The sequence below is a fragment of the Pelecanus crispus genome, chromosome 4, assembly GCF_030463565.1.
Source record: "Pelecanus crispus isolate bPelCri1 chromosome 4, bPelCri1.pri, whole genome shotgun sequence".
Taxonomy (NCBI): domain Eukaryota; kingdom Metazoa; phylum Chordata; class Aves; order Pelecaniformes; family Pelecanidae; genus Pelecanus; species Pelecanus crispus.
In genome coordinates this window covers 33,018,248-33,041,051 of record NC_134646.1, presented here as the reverse complement: position 1 = coordinate 33,041,051, position 22,804 = coordinate 33,018,248, and the positions used below count along the sequence as shown (strand labels likewise).

Here is a 22,804-nt window from a genome sequence, read left to right as displayed (position 1 = left end):
TTCCCCACTGTCCTACAGCTATTCTCCACACAGGCTCAGTGGGACTGCCTTGGGGAAGGAAGGGGACGTTATGTGTGTTCCTGCTTAGCACCCAGAGTACCTGCTTTCCAGATGCACACCTCTTAAACTCTGATTTTCTTGGTGGTTTTTTTGTTTGGTGTTTTTTTTTTTTTTTTTTTTTTTTTTTTTTTTTAAAGTAGGTCTAGGAAACAGAACAATGACAGGAGGATCATTGTGAGACAATCAATGTGCAGAATTGTAGCCAAAATCTGAATTCACCAGAAACCAATAAGCTGAAATAGCCACAACCAACTGTCCATAGCCTTGTCTAGAATGGCTTTAAACAAAAAATATAAAGAGCCATGGACAGTCTCCTTACCCCTGTCCAGAATTTGATGTAAACAACATCCATAGAAACTGGGATTGTTAAGAAAGTTTATCCATATATCTGGATAGCAATAAAAAGCGTTTCCTAGGAAACTGTAAAATCCTGTACCAAGCAGTGTACAGCCAAGCCGAGAGGAACATTAGGTTGATTTATATTTTCAAGGTACAACTTTGCATGATTTCTTTTAGATCCTGTGATAATGTACAAGGAGAGCACGTGTGAAGGTCAGGGTTGGTTTTTTTTCTTTCGTTGTGTTTGCTTGCTTGCTTTCTTCTCTGAAATGTCTCTTGCGTAACTCATTGGTCTGGGTTTTCATTTCAATTCTCGTTTCTAATAACAGGGCATTACGGCTCCCTGCGTCTGTCCTTCCTGTTCACGCCAAGGCTGCATCAGTAATTTCCTTCTGCTGCCAAAGAAACAACGGTTTCATGTCTTCCCATTTCTTCGAGAACTGCCGCCAGCATGCTCAGGTTGCCGTCAGGGAAATTCTGGGCTTCCCAGAGATCCAGGATCACCCCGGTGGGACTCGATTTCGTAGCAAAATAATTTAGGTACCTGCAACAAGCCAAAAGGAAACTCGTTTTTTGAGCTGCCTGGAGGCTACCTGAATTTATATGATTTCAGCCCATCCCCATTGCTGGTGCTGTCAAGGTGCTCATCTGTGCAGCTGGTCTGACCAGTCTGTAGACACATCTGCTGTTATTCATCTTCACCAGGACCCTTTTGCACGTCCCTCCCAGGGGGCTTCACCGCCCAACCGCACGTAGGCAGCCCCGCTCACCTGTCCAGTTTCAGCTTGTGGGCCAGCATCCGCCAGTCGTGGCCCCTGGTCTGGGGTGCGTCCAGGCTGCTGCACAGCTTCTGCCTTATCGGGAGGGGGATGCTGAAAGCACTGGGCCCTACTATGGTGGTGATGGTGCCTGCTGAGTCCATGGGAGGATAATCAATGCCAGTAGGTTCCTGAGGTTGGAAAGAAAGCAAAAAACTATAAAAATACAGCAGTTTTGTTACTTGAGTGCAGAGACGATTGTAGAAGTGTATCCTCTGAGACTCAGAGGATACTTGCATTAGAGGGGAGCAGCCCTCTGCTAATCAAGTGTTTGTGTTAGTCAGCTGAAAAAGATAAATATTTATAACTGACTTAGGGTAGACAGCAGTTTTTTTTTTTTTTTTTTTTTTTAGGGTGAAGATTACTATGGCTGGACAAAATTGAGCCCAGCTTAATTAATCACTTACTAGAAATAATGAAAGATCAGGTACTTTGACACATTTCAGAGCAAACTGCTACTACTAGGGCAGAACAGGGCTTTCCTGGTTTGGCTGGCAGGACCCCCGTCCTGGCAGCCCCAAGCCCTCCACCACACACAGAGCCAGCACTGGGCTCATGCCACTGACATCCCTTTGACAGCACCCATGCTCTCCGAAGCCTCTGATGCCGGGCAGACCACAGAGTGACGGCTAATACCACCCCAGGCCCAAGCTGATCCCTCATTTTCCTGTGGCTTTAACTCTGTGCCGGAGACAGATGGAGCATGTGCGCTCAGGGGGAGACGGGACGGCTGTTGCTCTCCTCCCGAAGACCAGCACTGCACTCAAAGGCAGTGGCAGCAGTGTTTTAAGGGGAAAGTCACCCCCAAAGCCAGGCTGTCCCCTGCAGGTATGGGGTTGATGCTTTCTGATGCAGTCCTCCCAGCTGGGAGGCTCCCCATGACACAGCTGTAATGTGTCCCCGGTGAGAATAAAAAGCAGTTGGCTCTTCTGGGCAAGGATTTTATCTCTTCCTTGGCCTGGAAGGATTTAGCACCCTCAGGTAGGTAGAAAGAAGGACTCAGTAGTTGGTAGGACAAGGGTAGCTGGTCAGTTTGGATGGCTGGGTTTGCTCAGGAACGACAAGGTCCTGCAGGGTGGCTGAAAGCCTTGCCAAACCCCATCGATGCTGACTGGCTGCCCGAGCATGCAGCGGGGATGCTCCTCCCACGCACAGCACTTGTCACCTCCAGCTACCAAAGCATGTGATGGAAAAAGAGGCAAGCCGGGCTGGGTGTCCTTTCATGCCTCTCTAAACCCCCTTCTCACCTGCTCCCCTTTGCAGCATGACAGGCCTGAGGCTGGGCTGGCAGAAACAGGGGAGCTTCTTCATCTCCGCCTCTGCCCAAGTCACAGCCCCGGACAGCCAGAAACACCCGTGCAAAAGAGTCATCATTAAATGTCCATTTGTTTGCTTCTCTGTGAGCTGCCTTGTTGCTTTGTGTCAAACCAGCTGCTGGGAAGGCCCTGTAAAACCTGAAATTGTCTCAAAACCAGGCAATGCCTGGTTTAACCTGCCATCACAAATCCCCCAGGCAGCTTGTTGGAGATGCTCACAGTCATGTGCAGTCTGGTTTCCCCCTCAAAAAAGTACACAGAGTTGGAAAGGGGAGAGCCAGTATCCATGAGCAATGAACAGAATTAAACCTCTTTTGCCTACACTCTTTTATCCACAGCAATTAATTCACTTCCACTCTATAAATATGCCTTTTTTTGCTTTTTTTTTTTTCTCCTTAGAAATGGCTGCTTTTTTCTTTTTTTTCCCCCCTTAGAAATGGCACTTCAGGCTATCAGTGAAATTTCTAACCAAGGAAGGTTTATGCCACACTGTAATGTCCTCAGTTAACATGCCCAAAGCAGTGCCAAATGAGGCATCCCTACTCGGGCGCCAAGGCCCTGCATCGCAGACCAGCCACCTCAACCCTACCGCTTCAGTCAATGAGCTACTGTCCTCTAACTGCTGGCAGCAGGGGCTGCCCGGGAGCCAGCAAAACGATTCGTATGCCACTGCTGCTGCCTGCAGGCTCACCCGCGCTGGCAGGTCAGAAGCGGCTGAGGGTGGTGACTGGTGGCATCGCAGATGGACAACCTTCCCTTTTTATTCTGGGCCAAGGGATGCAAGCGACACATTGACGCAGTGCTGTCCCGGCTCCTGATGTGGCCTGCTGCCCCAGGTGCATCAGGATGGCTGCAGAGGGAGTCCCGGTATCCGTGGCAGTGCCCCGGGGCTCTTTTGGGGGAGTACCGACAGCACAGGTTAAAAAGGGGGCTTCAAAAAGAAATGGTGGGAGACCTTTATCTCACTTTTCCTCTTGCCTCCCAAATTTGCATGTTTTGGCACTCATTGCATTTGTATTTTTGAAGTCCCAGTGGAAGACACTGTATCAAGCCAGAATAAGACAGTTTAATCTGCAGGGTGCAGAATGTTTACATCCTTTACAGGGGACAAAAAAGAGCCCATAAAGGGAGGATGCAGGAAACTGTATTACTATATTTTTACCACATGGTGACAGAGGCAGAGAGGCAGATCCAGCAATGAAGAAAGGCACCAGCATGGTGCTGCAATGCCTAACCGCTAGCTGCCTGCCTCCCCCACAAGAAGGGAACAATGTGCGCAATTTGAAATCACCGGAAACAAATCAAACCAGACACCATCTGAAAGCAGAGACCAAAACACTCCCTTACATGACCTAGTTAGTCACCAGAAGAAAGTGTGAGGAACCACAGCTAAGGTTTGCTGATGCCTGGTCTGGTGTCTTTGTCACAACAACCCCTTCCTCTTATGCCTCTAGAGGCATACACATCGGTTTCCAGGTTGCTGTTATCACACTTCCAGGTAACTTTTGTCACCAAACCAGCTGAGTTTTAGGGGCTTTTTTCTAGTAACAAAGTTGACACAACCCTATATGCCAGCCCGTAGCAGCCCAAGGTCCTCCTGCCCCTCACTTGGGCTCAGGAACATCACTACATGTCAACCAGGAGGAGCAATTTTGCAGTAGGCAGCCTTGATAGCGGTGGTATTATTCCCTCCCTCTATTCATCCCTGATGGACAGGATTGCAGCACAAGACAAGAATATTATGCTGTTCCCTCTGAATCCATTATCAGGCCCTATTACACACAAGCAGCTGAAGATGATTATAGTGTATACTTGCATTTCATTAAAGTTACTCTCAGTTCTTTCTCTTCTCTGTGAGGTTAAATTAGAGATTACCTCAATACAGCACTTATTACAATAATTGTTTATGATACTTGTTTTACCATCTGTCTTTAATGCTGTGTAGTCCCCAGCTGAATATGTAACTTTACACCCAATAACCAAGCAGATGTTATGGGTAATGGCACACACCATCAGGGCCCTACAGCACAAGTAACTTTTGTCTGTGCTCTCCCAGCCCTTCCCCAAGTCAGCCAGCAGCAATTCCTGCCCAAAACCTTGCTCTTCGTAGCTGCCGAGGGTACCAGGCACAAAAGCCACAGCACATTCACTGAATTCAATGCCACTTCACACCTGAACATGTCACTTGGTCTCAGCCCTAAGCTTGACTGCCCCAAGGAGCACAAATTCTCCAGGTGCTATGTAGCATCAGCAAAGATGTTCCAAAATTTATAATCATTTCTCTACTGGAATATGTCAGCCATCAAAAGAAAAATTGTTGAAGATAATAGTCAGGATTTGTAGCAGTAGCAAAACCCAAGGAGAAAAGTCTATTGCAACTAGACCACCTGATATTCCCTCTTGCACAGCAGTTATTTATGTGGGATCAGAGTGGAGTGGCTCACGCAAACATATGCCAATGACATTTTCCTATTCTCTTTCCTCCCTCTCTAGGGAAATGTCTGGCATGATGGTCTTGTGGACTGCCGAGAAACAGGACCATGCAGTGCTTCACGAGATGTGTTAGGGAGTGGTAGGCAAAGAGCTCCTCCACACAGACACAGAAAAGCAGCACTAGCAGGGAGACCATAGCTGCCCTCTTCCCTCCCTCGAAGGGGGGACGCTCCCTTCCAGATGAGAGAAACTAAGGGAAAATGCAACAGGAGATACAAAGCAATGACTTAATCCATCCCTTATATCCATCCCAGCAGTCAGGAGGAAAATGGGAAGCACTAAACAGGTAACAATGGGAAAGGATATACTTCCTTAGCCCTCCCATGTTCCTGCAGTCGGATAGGGAAGCACAACGATGTTATTTACCTCTGAGACAGAGCAGTTGAGCTGGAAGATTTGCCCTTCTCCTTCGACCTGCCGCACGCAGAGTTTGCACACCAGCTCCAGGGTATTCAGGCTGAACCTTTCTAGTGTGAAGGTGCAATGCAGGTTCCTCTGGCATCCACTCCAGATGTGGTAAAAGGGAATCTCCTGCAAGAGAAAAGCAAAGAAAAAGTATAGTAAGGGAGGGATGTGGGACCAGGGCGCAGATGCTATATGACCAGAGACAGTGGGCACCATGCTACTGTCACTGCAAATGGTCCAGGGAAAAAAATGTCCACGGCACTGCAGCCTGGCAGTGGGTGTTTTTTAAACACCCCTGGGCGTCACTGTATTTCTTTAAGCCTCACTGCTAGGATCCAATGTGAATGGTTTGTGCTGCTCACCTGGTATTTAGCCAGCAGTTTGCTCTTCCAGAGAGAGTGGGCAATGTCATGAATGGACAGGCGGAGGTTGTGGGTGCTTCCCTTAAAATGCAAAGCTTTGGGTTCCTCCAAAAGCTGTCCGCCCATCTGCCGCTCCAGCTGGAGGACCTCCTGCAGTATGGTGATAACAAGAAGAAAGCGGTCAGGTTTCATCCAGACAGCATACTGGTCTTCTGATTCCTCAAGATCAACTGCTGTAGATGCTATAACTTGTATAATACAGAAAAAAAAATGCACAGGCATTACACAGGCTTGTGTTTCCCTGTGAACTGAAATTGCACTAGTGGATCTCAGTGTAACCCCCTCGCCCCATCGCACAGCAGCAGCCCAGCAGGGATGCAGGCACCCATGTCTCCTTTGGGAGACACAGCATTATCTGACATGTCCTGTAAGCAGGAAGTTTAATTGCATGCAATTATACTGAATGCAGAGACTTTGCATACAGGCACTGTTTGAATACTGAAATATATCAGTCTCCATCGCTCACCAAACTGGACTTCTAATGGTAGCTTCTAATGGTAACTTCTCACGGTATTTTGCTTTTGGAAGCTCTTTTTGCATATTTGCTGATATGGGACCTGTGCATACTGCTGGCCCTTCAGCTTGCAGCCTCCTGGCAAACTGCTCCGTGACAGAGTGGTACAGGAGATAGCACATGCCTACTGTCAAGTGGGATGGTATCAAAACAAGAGCAAGACACTGTGATGGAGCATTTTGTACATATGAATACATAGGTTTGAGGTTAGTGAAATATTGATCTTGTAATTAAAAGCTAGTAAGCCAAGAGTCTGGCCATTTTCTACAGCTAAAAATAAATATATGCCTGCAACTAATGAGACCACAGTGGATGGTTGCCTACAAACAGACTAATTGCAGTCCACATGGAAGAAGCAAGTACAAAAGCACCTACACGAGCCCCATTAGAAGCCAACACAGCCAAACTCAGTCATATTTAATTACAAGAGCCAACCAACTAGTTTCACATGTCCAAAGCCAATCACGCACAGACTGAGCACACTCGAGGAGTATGTGGGCACACAAACCCAGTTGGCCTGGGGGCCAACTAAAGGAGCCTCCATTTTAGCTAAGCACAAAGCAAGCTACTCTTGATCACGTTCAGGATCTAGTTAGCATACAAGAAAAGCCCCTGTCCCTGGCAAGCTCAGCACCCGGCAGATACTGAAGCTAAAATGATGTTCGTTTATCAGCCATTAGAGGAAAAGAAACAAAATCAGGAAACCTTTTAGATTAAGGTTATGCCAATGAATCAGTTCCAGCTTCTTTCCAGCGCACCCTAATTACCTCGTCAAGATGTCTAAAGAGCAGTCAATAGTAATTATCTGATTACGATAGATCTTCATTATGTCCAAATTACCTCCCTGGAAGGGCCAGAAGATGACTCGCAGCACTGCGTGAGCTAATTGCAGACGCCACCTCTCAGGCACGTGGGGCGTGGGGGCCGAATGACCACCCCTGCCTGTGCAGTGCCAGCCCTGGGAGCTGCACTACTGTGAGGAAAAACATTGCAGCATGGTGCGGCACCATCCCACCCACCAGATCTGTGTGTCTAGTTTCAACATCCCACTTTCGGTAACCACCTTTGGTCACTGTAGCCCCTCTACATGCTCCAACTGGAGGACGCCGAGCAGCCCATGCTTCTCCCATGCCACTCAGCTACTTAATTCAGAATTAATCTGGAGCCATGATTTGCACAGCCCTTCAAACCTGCAGGCTGGCTGTAGCCATAAGTCATTTTATTTAGAGCAGTGCTTATCCCACTGGCTGGTGCCTCTATGCCCTCCTCTGCGCCCTGCTTGCCCCATGTTTGCCCACACCTTTGGGTGGCTCCAGCCACCCTCCCCATCACCTCTCACCACCCTTTTGAGCAGCGACTTACACCCTTACGCTACTCCTAGGAGAGGGAGCTGTGTAAGGCATCACTATACTGTCAGTGCCACCAGAACCTCTATTTGGAAAGGGCTTCCCCATTAACAGGGCACAAGCAAGCAATGGCGTTCAGTCTAAGCCGTTGCCTTTCTTCATTAGAGAGAAAAATACGCATTAAATAACCAAGATAAGATCAAATGCCTGTTGTGCTTTTTTTTGCTTTTTTTTTTTGAGCAAAGTTACTGTGCAGCACAAGGTGGGTTGGGGGATGCCACCCTGCTGCAGCCTGAAATCATTCACTCGCCCCCAGTGTGGGAGGCAGCCGTTTCCACGTGCCCAGCTGCTCAGCCCCTGCCACGCTGCCACACACAGCTCACATACCTCAATCTCAAAGCCATACATGAATAAACAGATGAGAATAAAGCAGCTGGATTTCTTTATAGTTATTGTATTACTGCTTTTTTTTACAGCAGACTAGCTTCGGCATCCTCCTCAAAGTGCAAAAATCAGCCTTAAAAAAGAGGCCAGCGCTTGAGGTCACAGCTACCCTCGCCCTTCCCCAAAAAGCGTTTTTGTGAGCATCCCATCCGGGCAGCTTGGGACCCTGCAGGGCAGAGGATGCGGCATGTGTGATCAGTGCAGAGCCCACTCTGCTCCACAGCCCCCAGGAACACTGCCAAGCCCTTCCCACAATAACTGAGCCCTTATTGATGACAAGTCGTTACACTTCCCTACTGTACTGTGGGCGCCGGCAGCTCGGCAGCAAGCGCTTACTCTGCATGATGAGAGGAAAAGCCTGCTGGATAAAGACAGCACTGTGTTTTATACCACAACTGCTTGTCTTCCTTTGGTGGCTGTTAGGACACATTCAGCATATGGCACACTCATTCCTAGTTGTAAATAATAACAGAACGCATTCAGTTGCCTATTAAAATAAACATATAATCCCCTACAAAGGCTCTTCCAAACCTCAGACATCCCAATGTGGGAACATCTCACGCTGCTCTTCCCTCCCCTTGCCATGCCTTGCCGGAAGCAGCCAGCCTCAAGACATCGAGATGTTGCAGCTGGTGCCTTGCTTGCTGCCTACAACTTTCCCACCCTCTCCAAATTACTTTGAACCTCAGGACCTGCTGGTCCATCCCCGTCTGCGCACCTTGTCCTTCACAGCCAGCAATAATTGCCCAGTGAATGCCTTCCCCTTGGCAATATGGCAGCGGCGAGGACCTCCTCCCAGCTTGGCTGGGGCTGCTGCGGTGCCAGCTGTTGTGAAAGCACACAGCAAACACCCCAACCTTCTTTTTTCTTTCTCAGTAGTCATAGTTTGAGTCTACACAACACTATCGCACAGGGCTGGTTTGTACACACATGCACAACCCTTTCACCTTGCACATAACTCAGCATCCAGGCACCGTTCTGTGACCATCTGCACAGGTCAAGGGCACTCATCCTACCTGACCCTCAAGGCAGAATGGTGGGCACTCATCTGAGAGCGAAGGCTGCAGCACTGGCTGGGGGGTCTGCACCCCAGCGGTGGCCGATGCCTCCATCCAGATGGAGCTGCTGAAGGGAGAAGCTGCAGTGAAGACCTCAGACTGCAGGAAGTGCCTAGACCCTTCTCCTGGGGCAGGGACAGGCAGGCCTGCCTGCAAAAGGTGTACCCAGGTGGAGGACCTCCTGCAGGGGAGGTGGTGAGAAGGCTACATAACATCAAGGAGGCTGAGAAGGAGTTAGATAGCTGGTGCCAAGAGCAGTCTGCAGTGGACCCACAGCCCATGGCCAAACAGCCAAAAACTCCCCCACCGGCACACACAGAAGGGAGGGGGACCAATAATGCAGAAGAATGGATGGTTGCAACGGTAACAACCAGCAGGAGGAAGAGACTTCTCCCGAAGCCTGAGGTGCCCTTGCAGAACTGTTTCACTGCTCTGCAGACTGAAGAGGAAAGACCTGTCACACCAGGAGAGACGCTGGAGCTGAGTAAGGCAGCATGACAGCAGCACAGCTAAGAAAAAGCAACAGGTGATAGCAGTAGGCAACTCTCTTCTGAGAGGTATGGAGGCACCCATTTGCTGACCTGACCTCTCTGGAGAGGTGTGCTGCTTACCGGGGGCTCGTATCAGGGAAGTCACCAAGAGACTACCAAGCCTCATACACTCCACTGACTATTATCCACTGCTGTTGTTTCACGTGGGCACCAGTGATACAGCCAGGAGCAGTCTGAGGAGTATCAAGAAGGCTTACAGAGCCCTGGGACTGGCGGTAAGGGACTCTGGAGGGCAGGCAGTTTTTTCATCAGTCCTCCCGGTCAAAGGGAAGGGGTTTGAGAGGGCCAGTCAAATCTGGCAAATCAACAAATGGTTACAGGACTGGTGCCACAGCCAGGGGTTTGGTTACTTAGACCATGGGACTCACTTTGAGAAACCTGGTCTACTATGGGCTGATGGGGTCCATCTGACGGAGATGCAATCCATGAGGTTCCTGGAATAGGTTGATGATAACTTCCTTCTCCAAGTGATAGAGGAGCCAATGAGGAGAGGTGTTATGCTGGACCTTGTTCTCACCAATAAGGAGAGGCAGGTGGGGAATGTGAAGATCAAGGGCAACCTTGGCTGCAGTGACCATAAAATGGTGGAGTTCAAGACCCTTAGGGCACCGAGGAGGGCGCACAGCAAGCTCACTACTCTGGACTTCAGGAAAGCAGACTTTGGCCTCTTCAGGGATCTGCTTGGTAGAGTACCACAAGATAAAGCCCTGGAGGGAAGAGGGGCCCAAGAAAACTGTTTAATATTCAAGGATCACCTCCTCCAAGCTCAGGAGCAATGCATCGCAACAAAGAGAAAGTCAGGCAAAAATGCCAGGAGACCTGCATGAATGACCAAGGAGCTCCTGGACAAACTCAAACACAAAAAGGAAGCCTACAGAGGGTGGAAGCACAGACAGGAAGCCTGGGAGGAATACACAGAAATTGTCTGAGCAGCCAGGAAAGCTAAAGCGCTGATAGAATTAAATCTGGCCAAGGATGTCAAGGGCAACAAGAAAAGCTTCTATAGGTACATCAGTGATAAAAGGAAGACTAGGAAAAATGTGGGCCCTCTCTCGAAGGAAACAGGAGACCTGGTTACCCAGGATATGGAGAAGGCTAAGGTACTTAATAACTTTTTTGCCTCAGTTTTCACTGGCAAGTGCTCAAGACACACGGCCCAAGTTGCAGAAGGAAAAGGCAGGGACTGGGAGAATGAAGAACTGCGTGCTGTAGAAGATCAGGTTCGAGACCATCTGAGGAATCTGAAGGTGCGCAAGTCCATGGGACCACCTGTGTGTCCTGAGGGAACTGGCAGATGAAGTTGCTAAGCCACTATCCATCACAAGTTGTGGCAGTCCAGTGAAGTTCTTACTGACTAAAAAGGGGAACTATAATGCCCATTTTTAAAAAGGGAAAAAAGGAAGACCCAGGGAACTATAGGCCAGTTGATCTCACTTCTGTGCCTGGTAAGATCATGGAGCAGATCCTCCTGGAAACTATGCTAAAGCACATGGAAAATAAGGAGGTGATTGGTGACAGACAACATGACTTCACTGAGAGCAAATCATGCCTGACAAATTTGGTGGCAAATTTGATGGGGGTTACAGCATTGGTTTGATGGGGTTACAGCTTTGGTGGATAAGGCAAGAGCAACTGACATCATCTATCTGGACTTGTGCAAAGCATTTGACACTGTCCTGTATGACATCCTTGTCTCTAAATTGGAGAGACATGGATTTGATGGATGGACCACTCAGTGGATAAGGAACTGGCTGGATGGTCACACTCAAAGAGTTGTGGTCAACGGCTCAATGTCCAAGTGGAGACCAGTGACGAGAGGCATTGCTCAGAGGCCGGTATTGGGACCAGCGCTGTTTAACACCTTTGTCAGTGACATGGACAGTGGGATTGAGTGCACCCTCAGCAAGTTTGCCAGCGACACCAAGCTGTGTGATGCAGTGAATATGCTGGAGAGAAGGGATGCCATCCAGAGGGACCTTGACAGGCTTGAGAGGTGTGTGTGCAAACACAATGAAGTTCAACACGGCCAAATGCAAGGTCCTGCACATGGGTCAGGGCAGTCCCAAGCACAAATACAAGCTGGGTGGAGAATGGATTGAGAGCAGCCCTGAGGAGAAGGACTTGGGGGTGCTGGTTGATGAGAAGCTGGACATGACCCAGCAATGTGCACTTGCAGCCCAGAAAGCCAACCGTATCTTGGGCTGCATCAAAAGAAGCGTGGCCAGCAAGGTCAAGGGAGGTAATTCTCCCCCCTCTACTCTGCTCTCGTGAGACCCCACCTGGAGTACTGCATTTAGGTCTGGGGCCCCCAACATAAGAAGGACATGGACCTGTTGGAGCAAGTCCAGAGGAGGGCCACAAAGATGATCAGAGGACTGAAGCACCTCTCCTGTGAAGAAAGACTGAGAGAGTTGGGGTTGTTCAGCCTGGAGAAGAGAAGGCTCTGGTGACACCTTATAGCAGCCTTCCAGTACCTGAAAGGGGACTGCAGGAAAGCTGGAGAGGGACTTTTTACACGGGCATGTAGTGATAGGACAAGGGGTAATGGCTTTAAACTGAAAGAGGGTAGATTTAGATTAGATATAAGGAAGAAATTCTTTACTATGAGGGTGGCAAGGCACTGGAACAGAGAAGTTGTGGGTGCCCCATCCCTGGAAGTGTTGAAGGCCAGGTTGGATGGGGCTTTGAGCAACCTGGCCTAGTGGAAGGTGTCCCTACCTTGGGAGACAGGAGGATTGGAACTAGATGATCTTTAAGATCCCTTCCAACCCAAACCATTCTATGATTCTGTGATCTACAGCTAGTTTACGAGGTTCATTTTTCTTAAACCTTCTCCTTCCCCAGACCTTTCATTTCCAGAGTTCAACTGATACACTCATAAGAGTTTGCGGCCAGCAAATACGTGTGCTTGTCTTCCTGTAAACCACCAGATAGCTGGGTCTTGAACCCCACAGGTGGCCTTGCAGTCTTGGGGTAGATGTGCCAAAAAGAAGAAAATTAAAATGCACGCACTTTGGTGTAAAAAAGCAGTAGGTATGAGTGGGATGGTGGCCGCCTGACTTTGCTCACCTCTCCTCACCAAATTACAAGCTTGCTTTGGTGTCTACCTGAAGCAGAAGCCCAAGGACTGGCCTGCTCCTCTCCCAGATGTTGGCTGTGGCTTCTCGGGTGAAAGATGCTCCCTCCGTGTTGCTCAGCAGCTCTCCTGATCGCTTCTGCTATTGCCTCAAATTGGATTAACTTTACCTCACAAGTCTCCCCACAGTCTATTAGAAACAAACCAACAGCTCTTGAGTAACACCTAATTGGATTCCCCCAGCTCTGACTGCATTAGCTGTCTGTCCAACGCCCCTCCGAGTCACTTATTATTACCTCAGGCCTTGACAAACCCATGGAAAATTGTATTACACAGCACAGGCATAAAACCATCAGGACTTTTTGAAGCTTGATCATTACAAAAGATCCTTTTCACTTTTTTTAAAGAGAAAAACAAAAGGGAAATCAGACCGGGGAAAATAATTGTTTCTAAAATCCTGATAACATCAATGCATTGACAGAGGCCAAGCTCCCAGGCCCTGTACAGACAAAACTATGCTGAAGTCATGATATGCCTGCTTCAACTCTTATATTTTAATGCCTTTCTTAGATACAGCAAAAGAGTATCCCCCCCAGCAAAGCCTAGGCAGGCAGGCAGTCCTTGATATCAGACAGTATTGGGGAGGAAAATGGAGTGTGCCATTCGCAGTGATGGAAGTCACTGCTCTGAAAAGCACAATCATCTCCCAGCCAGTGTATGTGGGTTTGAATCCCTACAATTCCCATGCAGAGCTGAGGAAACAAAAGCATATACAGCACCAGCATGACTAAGCTTAAAGTCAGGCTTTGAACTCGTTTTGCTGCAAAGAGGCATTTGGGAAGTTGCACTGGCTACGATTAAAGAAAAAAATCCACCTTTTAATAACCTCCATTCTTACATGTGCAGTTGGAGCTACATATTTCATGAGTGCATCTATTATAGATACCATCTGTATAAATACAGGTATTTATAAAGAGAAATAGCAAGTACGGTTAGCTTGCTCCTCATCTGTATGTAGTGAGTGTGTGTTTGTGTGCATGCCAGAATTACGCAGTGAGAGTAAGGTTTTACAGTTAGAGATAGCAACAGCTTTGGTTTGTTTTAGTTGCAAATTTCCAACATAAAAAGCTGCACGCGAAGAGGTGTAATAAAGCAGTATGAAAGCAGGCAGTGATTAACAGCCCAGAAGCTTCTTTTATCATTATCAGCTATTTACAAAGAAGCATTTATATGTTTCCCCATCCCTGGGGAGCTGGCACTTAGCATTAAAAATGCATGAATAATGAATGAAGCCCTGTGTACCTTATGGCCTTTTAATAATGCAAAAATCTTAGGATTCAGGATATGATACAGGTAAACAAAGGAAAAAAGACTGGTGGGCGGAAAATACTGTGACATCCCTATGCAAAGGACAATTTATAGAGTGTGGGGGTTAAACTGTAAAACAGCAGCTTGTTGTCAAGCTCTTCTCTCTTAATCGGAAAAATAACCCAGGGAGCAGGAACACAAGGAGCAGAGGGTCTAGTCACCGCTATGACTGCAGTCCTGTGAGAGCTGGAGAGGGAGAGGGAAAGTGAGCGACAGAGCAACAACCACCTTAAGGGCATCCTGTGTGTCATCGAGGCAGTAGACCCGGATGCTGTACTCCAGCGAAGAGCAGGACAGCGGTCCAAAGATGGCCAGTTTGAGACGTTTGGCTGCTGCTTTGGTGATTGACTGTCCCACCAAGGCATACGTGCTGAGGGTTTCTGTCAGGATATGGCAGGCCTCTGGGTCCAGCTGGATATAGCACGGAGTGGTGAAGTTTTCCTCCCCGACCACCACCACATCCTAAGGGAGAAAGAGGCCAAGTTAGAGCTCCCAGCCCCTCAGAGCTGCTCTCCTTTGAGACAGCAACGCCCCTTTCAAGCCTGGATGACGCACAGAGTCCTTGCTGTTTGCACCTTAGATTAATCAAGATTTAAAATTCCTGCTTCCAGCTTTTCTCCTGCATAGGCCCAGAGAGGGGATGATTTCTCTGGGGTGCTGATGGTGAAGATGGTGGTAGAAATCTCCTCCTGTCCCTACTCCCCTAAGACTTGCAACTGTTTCCTCTGGGCGCTGCAGTAGCTTTTAAAGCCCTGGGCAGAGTTAGGCAAATGATGAAAATATCACCAATACTTTATTGAAAAAGATATTACAGAACTAATCATTCGGTGACCATGATTTAACATCAGTAGTTGCAGGTGTGTTGAAGAACTAACTGCCCTTCACTTCCTAACCATGACAATAAGGCGTTATAAAAACTCAAGGAAGGAAAGTAACCTCTACGATGGCCAAATGCCACATCTACATGAAATATCACCTGCCGCTTCGTCAGAATAATCCTCCGTGACGAGACTGCAGGGTGAAGAAAAAAAACCACATACAGCCTGAATGCAGACAACCTCCCCACCCTGTGTGTAAAGGAAAACAGGTCCCCTGCTAATTTCTCCATTCAACCCTGCGTGTAATATCCTGCACGCAACACAAGGTGTTTTGAATGGCTTTGAGAGAGAGCAGAAACAAAAAGGCAGCAGTGGATGACGGCCGCCTCTTGCAAAGCCACCAAGCGCCACATGATGCTCGGCACAACTCATCTCTTTCATTCCCCGCTGCCTGCAGGTCTGCAGCACAACATACACATCTGGCAGCTGAGCGGCGTGGGCTCAACTGAAATTTGTCGTTAAACTGGGGTCCCCCAGTCTCAGGAAAGGCAAACATGCCGTGTTTGCAGGGTTGGTACAATCCTTCTGGAGGGCAAGGTGCTGCAGCGCTGACCACACCCCCGCTACGGCCACGCCAGCAACTGGCTCTGGCAGGAGGTGCTGGCCCCGAGCGATGCTGCATGGGTGCGCATGCATGCGCATGTGTGTGCCTGTGTGTATGCATGTGTGCATGCACATGTGGGGCTCGGCCTGGAGGAGCTGCTCCAGAATGGAGTGGAGGAAGAAGATGGCCGTGCGATGGCCAGGGACCCTGTGGGTGCTGCGGAGGCTGCGCTGGCACCAGAGCGTGGGCACGGCTGGTGGAGCAACCACTTTGTCAAGGGCAGGAGGAGGACGGGGGAGAAAATGAAGAGGTGCCAGTAACACACAGACACAAATAAGGAACATATGTGTGGTGCCAAGAGTCAGGCCGGCGGGGTGCAGTTTAGTTGGCGAGACAGAGCCGTGTTTGCTGCACACTCCCTCTCAGCATGAGGAAGAGCCAGTGCCACAGGCAGGGAACAAAAGCAAGAGCCTTTAGAAGGCAATGCCGGACACAGCGCTCTTGCTGCTGTCAGCCCAACTGCCTTCAAAAGCCACCCTGTCCTCATTAAACCTACCGGTAGGAGAAGGTGCCCTTGCCAAATTAATTATGTGAGACCAAACTGGTGGCAGTAGGTACCTAGGAGCACAGAGCTGGAGAGGAAGGCTCTGCCAGGACGGCCCAGCCTTGCTGAAAGCCTCACTTTATGCTCCAGTTTACAGTGGAAGATCCTTCTGCCACCCTGCCCCAGGGCATCCTCCTGCTGCACTGCTGGCAAGGAACCACCCCAGGCTCCCACCAAGCCTGCACTGCCCAGCAACGCTTGAGCAGCTCCTGAGTTAACAGGGTGCAGAGTTGGATCCTGGATGCATGAACTGAATCAAAGTGATGCTCCACCAACATAATAGGAGGGAAAAAGGAAAGAAAAGTAAGGGCTATAAATTTTATTAAGCCGGCCGATGTCTTGATACTGAAGCAGGAGTTCATCTGCAGCATTAATTTCACTTTCTTGAAAACAGACTATAAACCAGGGGAGTTTGAACTACTCCATAAAAAACATTTTCTTATTTCTGGAATCAAGTCAGAAATTATTTTCAGCCGTTGTTTTTTATTTTACCTTTTCTCTTCCTTCTCTCCCCATGACTTCGGCACAATATCCTGCCATGACCAAAAGCTCAAGTGTCAAAATCCTGCAATGAAGGCTATTTCATGCAAAACAGCCAGAACTAGGAGGCACCAAACTGCCCCAAGACAGCACCTCTGTATATGCACTGAGCAGCTTAAGATACTTGGTGGACTCCTGCCTGCCCGCAGCAGCCATGCATGTCACACGGAAAACCTGAGATACAGGCATCCTGGTTCGGAAAGGCAGCCGAAGGATTAGGAGAGCGCCCTGTACGCAGTCAGCACGCAGGCTGGAGCTCCGGAGCCTCACCTCCCATGGCCCCTGGGCAGCCTGGTGCTTCAGCTGGATCTGCCAGTCCTCCGTGTTGGGTTCTGCGCAGTGGTGCATGGTTAAAATGACGGGCCGGGTTAGCAGTGCTCCTGGTGGGCCGCAGCTCACCACTGGCGTCAGCAGGGTTTGGCTGTCTTCTATAGGTGGCCTGACAATGGGACAGAAAGATGGATACGTTAAGTGAGTTGAAAAAAGCAAAAAGGTACATTCAGGTATGTAAAAATAAAAAAATTCCTTCTCTTAAAATAAAAAGATTGTGCAAGCAAAGAATGGGTGGGTTTGGTTTGGGTTTTTTTCTTTTTTCCAAATCCCAAAATGTTGTGGGTTTTTTTTTTCTTTTCCCAAATATCACTCATTTGTCAAAATGCAGGTTTAGGTGGCAGCAAATTATAGACCGCACTTGCTGAGCGCCCCCGGCTCTGAAGGATCCTTACAGACCATATACAGAGGCTTCTTATATTTTACCCAGTGCTGAAATGTGGTCACTGCTGCATTTGGCAGTTGTTTAGGAGCATACAAAAATAAGCAGTGGCTCTTGTAAGCACCATGTGTGAGAATTATTTACTGTCTGGACAGAGAAAATTGAAGAACAAAGGAAGAGAATGAACTAATGAGCAGGTCTGAAACCTTGTAAGTGGTATACAGCACATCTGAGACGTGCAGTTTGGATTCAGAGCCATCACCAAACCCACTGATACTCCATCTTACTTAACAGGCATTCAGATCTACTAGAATGGCTTTTGCAAATATGCCTGTGGGGAGTGGGTGTCACTGGCAGTAGTAGGGAAAGGGCGAAGGGATGGTAAGGAATAGTATAGAGGGCAAAACACACTCGGAAAGCCTGGGATTTCTAGTGATAACCCAGAGCTGTTCAGTCAAAAACATGGGTATTGTCCAGCGTGCTTGCGGCCAGTCACTAGGAATGGGTGACATGGGAAATCATACAAATATATAAGATACATTGCATACACTGTAGTTTGTAAACGTGTGTGTGTGTGCGCGCATGCGTGTGCATGTGTGCGCCTGTGTAAACTATCCCAGACCAACTGCTGAGGAGCTTAAAATCAGAGGAAGCATGAGTGACTTTAACTATCCCGACATCTGGTGTATGACAAATACAGCTGAATGTGCCTCATCAACTGCCTCCCTAAATAATACCGAGGACAAATTCATGATCCAGAAACCAGCACGCAGGAGATTAAAAGTGTTGGATGTGATCTGCGCTTAACCTCCAGATCTGCCCACAGGACCTCCCATCTTCTGCTCTGGCTAAGGGTTCAATCCTTTGTTGCTTGTATTGACATCTATATTGGTCTTAGTGGAATTAGTTGCAACATCATTAAATACTGTTTATTTCTGCAAGTCTTGGCTTTTACCAGAAGAAAGAGCAAAAAAAGTAGCTGCAATCTTTTATTTTCAACGTTTTCAAGGAGGCCAAATCAGGACAGAAGCTGTTTTGATATTCAATTTATTGCACCTATTCTGGCTATTGCAAAGATAGGTCCACAGGCATATCCTAATTTTGCCCACCTTAATTCTCCCTGAATAACCCATTAATCCCACGGAAGATGAAAGATGATCTTTTGAGAAATCCTTTTTCAAAGTGGGATGAAGGCACTTTTGAAAAGTGTCTCTTGTTGCTACAAATGTTGTGGGAGGTTTTTATAACATTTGAGAAAAAAAAGGTCCGGCATGGAAAAATTTAAATCTATGCAAATCAGTAAATCCAGATGATATGCATCTGTGGAAATTAACTGATGAGTTTACTAAATGACTTAACAATTGTTTCTGAAAAGCTGTGGACTGGAAATAAACAGCTGCGATAGCTGCCTTTCAAAAAAGATATAAAAAATAACAATCTGGACAGCTATCATGTATTATGTTGGTTATTTTAGCCTAACAAAGAGCACACAAAAGAAATGAAACACTAGCAGATAGACTACCTAGTCTAGTTCCTCTTGCATGATGTAGGAATCTCTGGATTCAGATTAAGTAGATCAGGGATCACTCTCTTGCAAGACTGAACTGAATAAATCATTGGGCAGTTTTTAACTAAAATGTTGCCTCTTTTTTTGACTCATTTACTTAAGGGTTTTTTTCAGAAGAAGCAACAAGAAGCTTAAAAAACACTCACAGTGTGATGGTGGTTTTTAATGGTCATCTACCTTGTGCACTAGTGGATATTTGAACACTCTCCTACAGTTTAATTCAAGAAATTTCAAAAAACATAGTGTCTTATGAGAAGATCTTTCAAAATTACAATATTTGTCTGGAAAGCTACAGATATGACAAGCTGTAGACTTAATCATCTGGTTAACCTAACTTCATCTAAAAGACTACTGACCCATGAAGAAGGAAGGAAAAAAATACAAGTTATCACAGTTTTTTGGACTGAATTACAAAACCAGCAGTCAAAAAGAATATAGGAGGGAATATATCATGATTGCCATAAAAAAATTCATACAGTGTCTTTTAGGTGAAAAATGAGTTAAAATCGACAAGAAGCTGAGCACTGATGCATGCGGTTAAAAAAAGCCAAAAGGTCATTAAATTAATATGGTACTGATAAATCATACAGCCTAAAGTTGTCTCAAAGTAAAATTAAGTTTAGTCACTGCTCCGTGACAAAATTTTGTTAGCTGTTAAATTTTAGGACTCTGATGGAGGGCATGATTCTGCGCCGCAACATTTTATGTCAGAGTAGCACAAGTATAAAAAACGATGCAGAACACGAAGTTGGGAGGCGCTCCAGGCTGCACAATCAGCAAATGAGATGGGAAGCGGATAGAAGCATACAAAGGACATGCGAAATATAGAAAGGCTTAGTATTTTTTCCCCAAGTTGGTAAACAGCATCTTTGTCACCAGACTTAGGAGATTTATTGCCAAGTGGATGAGATATGCATGCTCCTGACCTGGGTGTTTATAACACAGGACACTCTGATGAGTGAAGAGCAGAGCAATGGGCCAGCTGTGAGGGTGGTTGACTTTGCAGTCCCAAAGTGCCAACCAGACACGCATCTGAGTCCGGCACCACAAAGTTATGGAACACTGTTGGTTCCAATGACCCTCCTCCACCACCCACCTCATGCAGATACTGACGCACCTCAGCTCTCCACCAGTTTGGGGACTGCAAGTGAGCTAACTACTTTAAGCCTTTAAAAACTGAGATATAATGAGTTGCAGAGAAGTTCTCGAGTGCTGTGAAAGAGCTGAAATCCCAGCTCTGCTGAAGTCAATGCTAAACCTGTCCCTGACTACTGTGAGGCCAGGATTTCTGCTCACAATGTGGAAGGAAACATAAATAGCAACACAGTCATTAAATTTACAGATAACGGCAAATAAGGAATTATTGCAAGTAACAATGAGAGCCAGAAAATAATGCAAAAGATCCGGAGAGGGTAAAAATAAAATCCTATTGATTGTACAGCAGCTCACACTTCCAGAGCAAAACAGGTTCCAAACATAGTTATTTAGTAGCAAAGAAAAGCAATAAAAGTGAAAAAGATCTCAGGTGAGCTTACTGCAACGCAGCAGGTGTCAACTTGTTATGTGACATAGTGGCAAAAAGCAAATCTGATTTCTGGGGCTGTATGGGACAAGGCATGTCAGAGCATGCTGAGCTGATGTTCCCTTTCCTATCCAGCTCTAATGTGACTGCAGGTAGCAGGGTGTTTAGGGATCACAGCAAGATCTCAGAAATAAACACCTGAAACCTGGAGGAATGAGGCTAAACCATACAATGGCACAAACAGCAGAGAGGTACCCTATGACAACTGACAGGAAAAAGGAACAAAAAATCTCTTGACAGATCTTTTCTTATCTCTCACTGTTCTAATTTCCATTTTAAACCAAAAGGATTATGCCTTACTATAGCTAATGAGAACAGAAACAGATGCAGTAGACAAGATATATTATACAAGAGATATTAATCTTTCTGCTTCAAGGCATAAACCCAACACTAATTGATGGGATTAGTAAACAACAAATTTCCCTGAAGACAGGTTATTGTGTAGTCATTCATTACGAGCAATTTTCTACCTTCTCCTGGAGCAGGTGATGCGGCACCAGCAAAGCCAAGATCCTGCCCTAGACGAGCGCCTGTTGTAATCGAGTGTTGCGATTTCTGTGTTACAGATCACAGGAGACCCAGCACAAACACAGACACAGGGAAGCATATAGAGCAAGGGAGTTATCTCCTCTAAAGCAGAAAGATCTTTGAGTAGACATCTTCAAAACTGTGGGCCAGAACCTACTTTTAGGCTGTTATCCAAAGAAGAACACCAAACGCAAACCCCCAAAAAACCCATCCACATCTGCTTCGCTTTAGGCTTGCAGCAGTCTTGGGACAACTCACTAGATGGGACTGGGCATTCAGCTGTGCTAGTAGGATTCCGAAGTCACTTCACTGCAGGCAAAAGAGATGTTTTTATTTTACAGAGATATGACTGAGACTAAAATTCAGTCCCTTGTTTAGCATTGCTATTAAAAGGTACTAACAGTAACTGAAAGGCCTTCAGATATTTTTAGATGTCACCCCATCCCTCACTGCTTATCAAGAACAGTCACCTTTTATTTAAAAGCAAATAAACTTTTATTCACTGTATCTGGTCCTTTCACAATCAAATTTGTGTTTTTAATGGGACTACTCATTCGAAACGGTCTCCCTGTAATAAGCCAGACCATATTCATTAAGGTAGCTGTCAGACAGCAGATGTGAGCACAACTAGAAAAATCTCTGCTCCGCACTGGGCCTACATTGCACTCCCTGGCACCATGCGTAGATGTTACAGGCAATCACAGCAGCTCAGGAAGCACAGGATGGAGCCGGGAGAGAGGAATGGCTAACTCATAGCAACAGATGGCAACCCTTCTACACAGCTTAGCCAAGAGTCAGAGGGAAGACATTTTATTTCTCCTTTCATTGCTGGGGCTTTATTTTTAATATGTTTTCCTTCTTAAGTTTCAAACTTAATATTCTTGACTGACCCTTGTTCTTCTGCTAGTCTATCTTTAGAAAGAAAATGATCTGAAAGTTTTCCTCCCCTTTTGCTCATGTTCTGGTCTTTTTTATTTTCAATTTTTCAATTATAATGACTGGCACTTCATGAAATTGTTTTCCGGAGTTGCAAAGTAATTTTGTTTCCGCAACTGAGATACAGAAGGAAGGTGGAGAAATGAGATGTGGAAGAGTTCAATTTCTTTTATTTCACATCACTAAGCTTAGAGTTTACTGGTGAAAAAGGCAACATTGCTCCTTGGATCAAACTCATTGATCAGCCGCGTGACTTTAATATTAAAGTCTATACATACACTGTGAAGCTATTGATGCAAATCCTGACAAGGCTCACCCAACTATACTCTTTTAAGGTAGCTAATTTGGAAGTTGCACAATTTATGTGCGTCTTCCATCAGGATCTTCAGAAGCACTGCTTGTTCCATTCTTCAGGGTTGTCACATTTCGTGGGCATGGCGAAATCCGCTCTCATTTGCATTATCTCCTGTGTGATGGATTATACAGGAGTGTCCTTCACTGTGCCATATTTAGTGCAGTTCTTGCCTCTGATTAGAGTATGCAAGAGTAGCTCCACCTAAAGCTGTGCAAGCTCAGCAGGGGTTCACGTGGGAACATGGGAACTGCCATACAAGATCAAACCAGTGGTCCATCAAGGCCCAGACCCTGTCTAGCACTGACCGGTGCCAGATGTTTCCAAAGGAAGCACACAGCTCCACTAATT

General features: G+C 46.8%; 1 protein-coding gene across 2 annotated transcripts in view; it reads right to left on the bottom strand.

Annotated features, from left to right (window-relative positions):
* Positions 1-777: 777 nt before the first annotated feature.
* The window catches only part of UNC5C (unc-5 netrin receptor C), a 270,036-nt gene continuing 248,009 nt past the window's right edge, over positions 778-22,804 (bottom strand). For both annotated transcript variants that reach the window (XM_075708767.1, XM_075708768.1), the window contains 6 exons: positions 17,047-17,215; positions 14,439-14,672; positions 5,794-5,943; positions 5,393-5,557; positions 1,170-1,348; positions 778-943 (listed from right to left, as the gene is read on the bottom strand). In XM_075708767.1, the coding sequence (XP_075564882.1) occupies positions 778-943; positions 1,170-1,348; positions 5,393-5,557; positions 5,794-5,943; positions 14,439-14,672; positions 17,047-17,215 (1,063 nt within the window). The remainder of the gene's footprint in view (positions 944-1,169; positions 1,349-5,392; positions 5,558-5,793; positions 5,944-14,438; positions 14,673-17,046; positions 17,216-22,804) is intronic.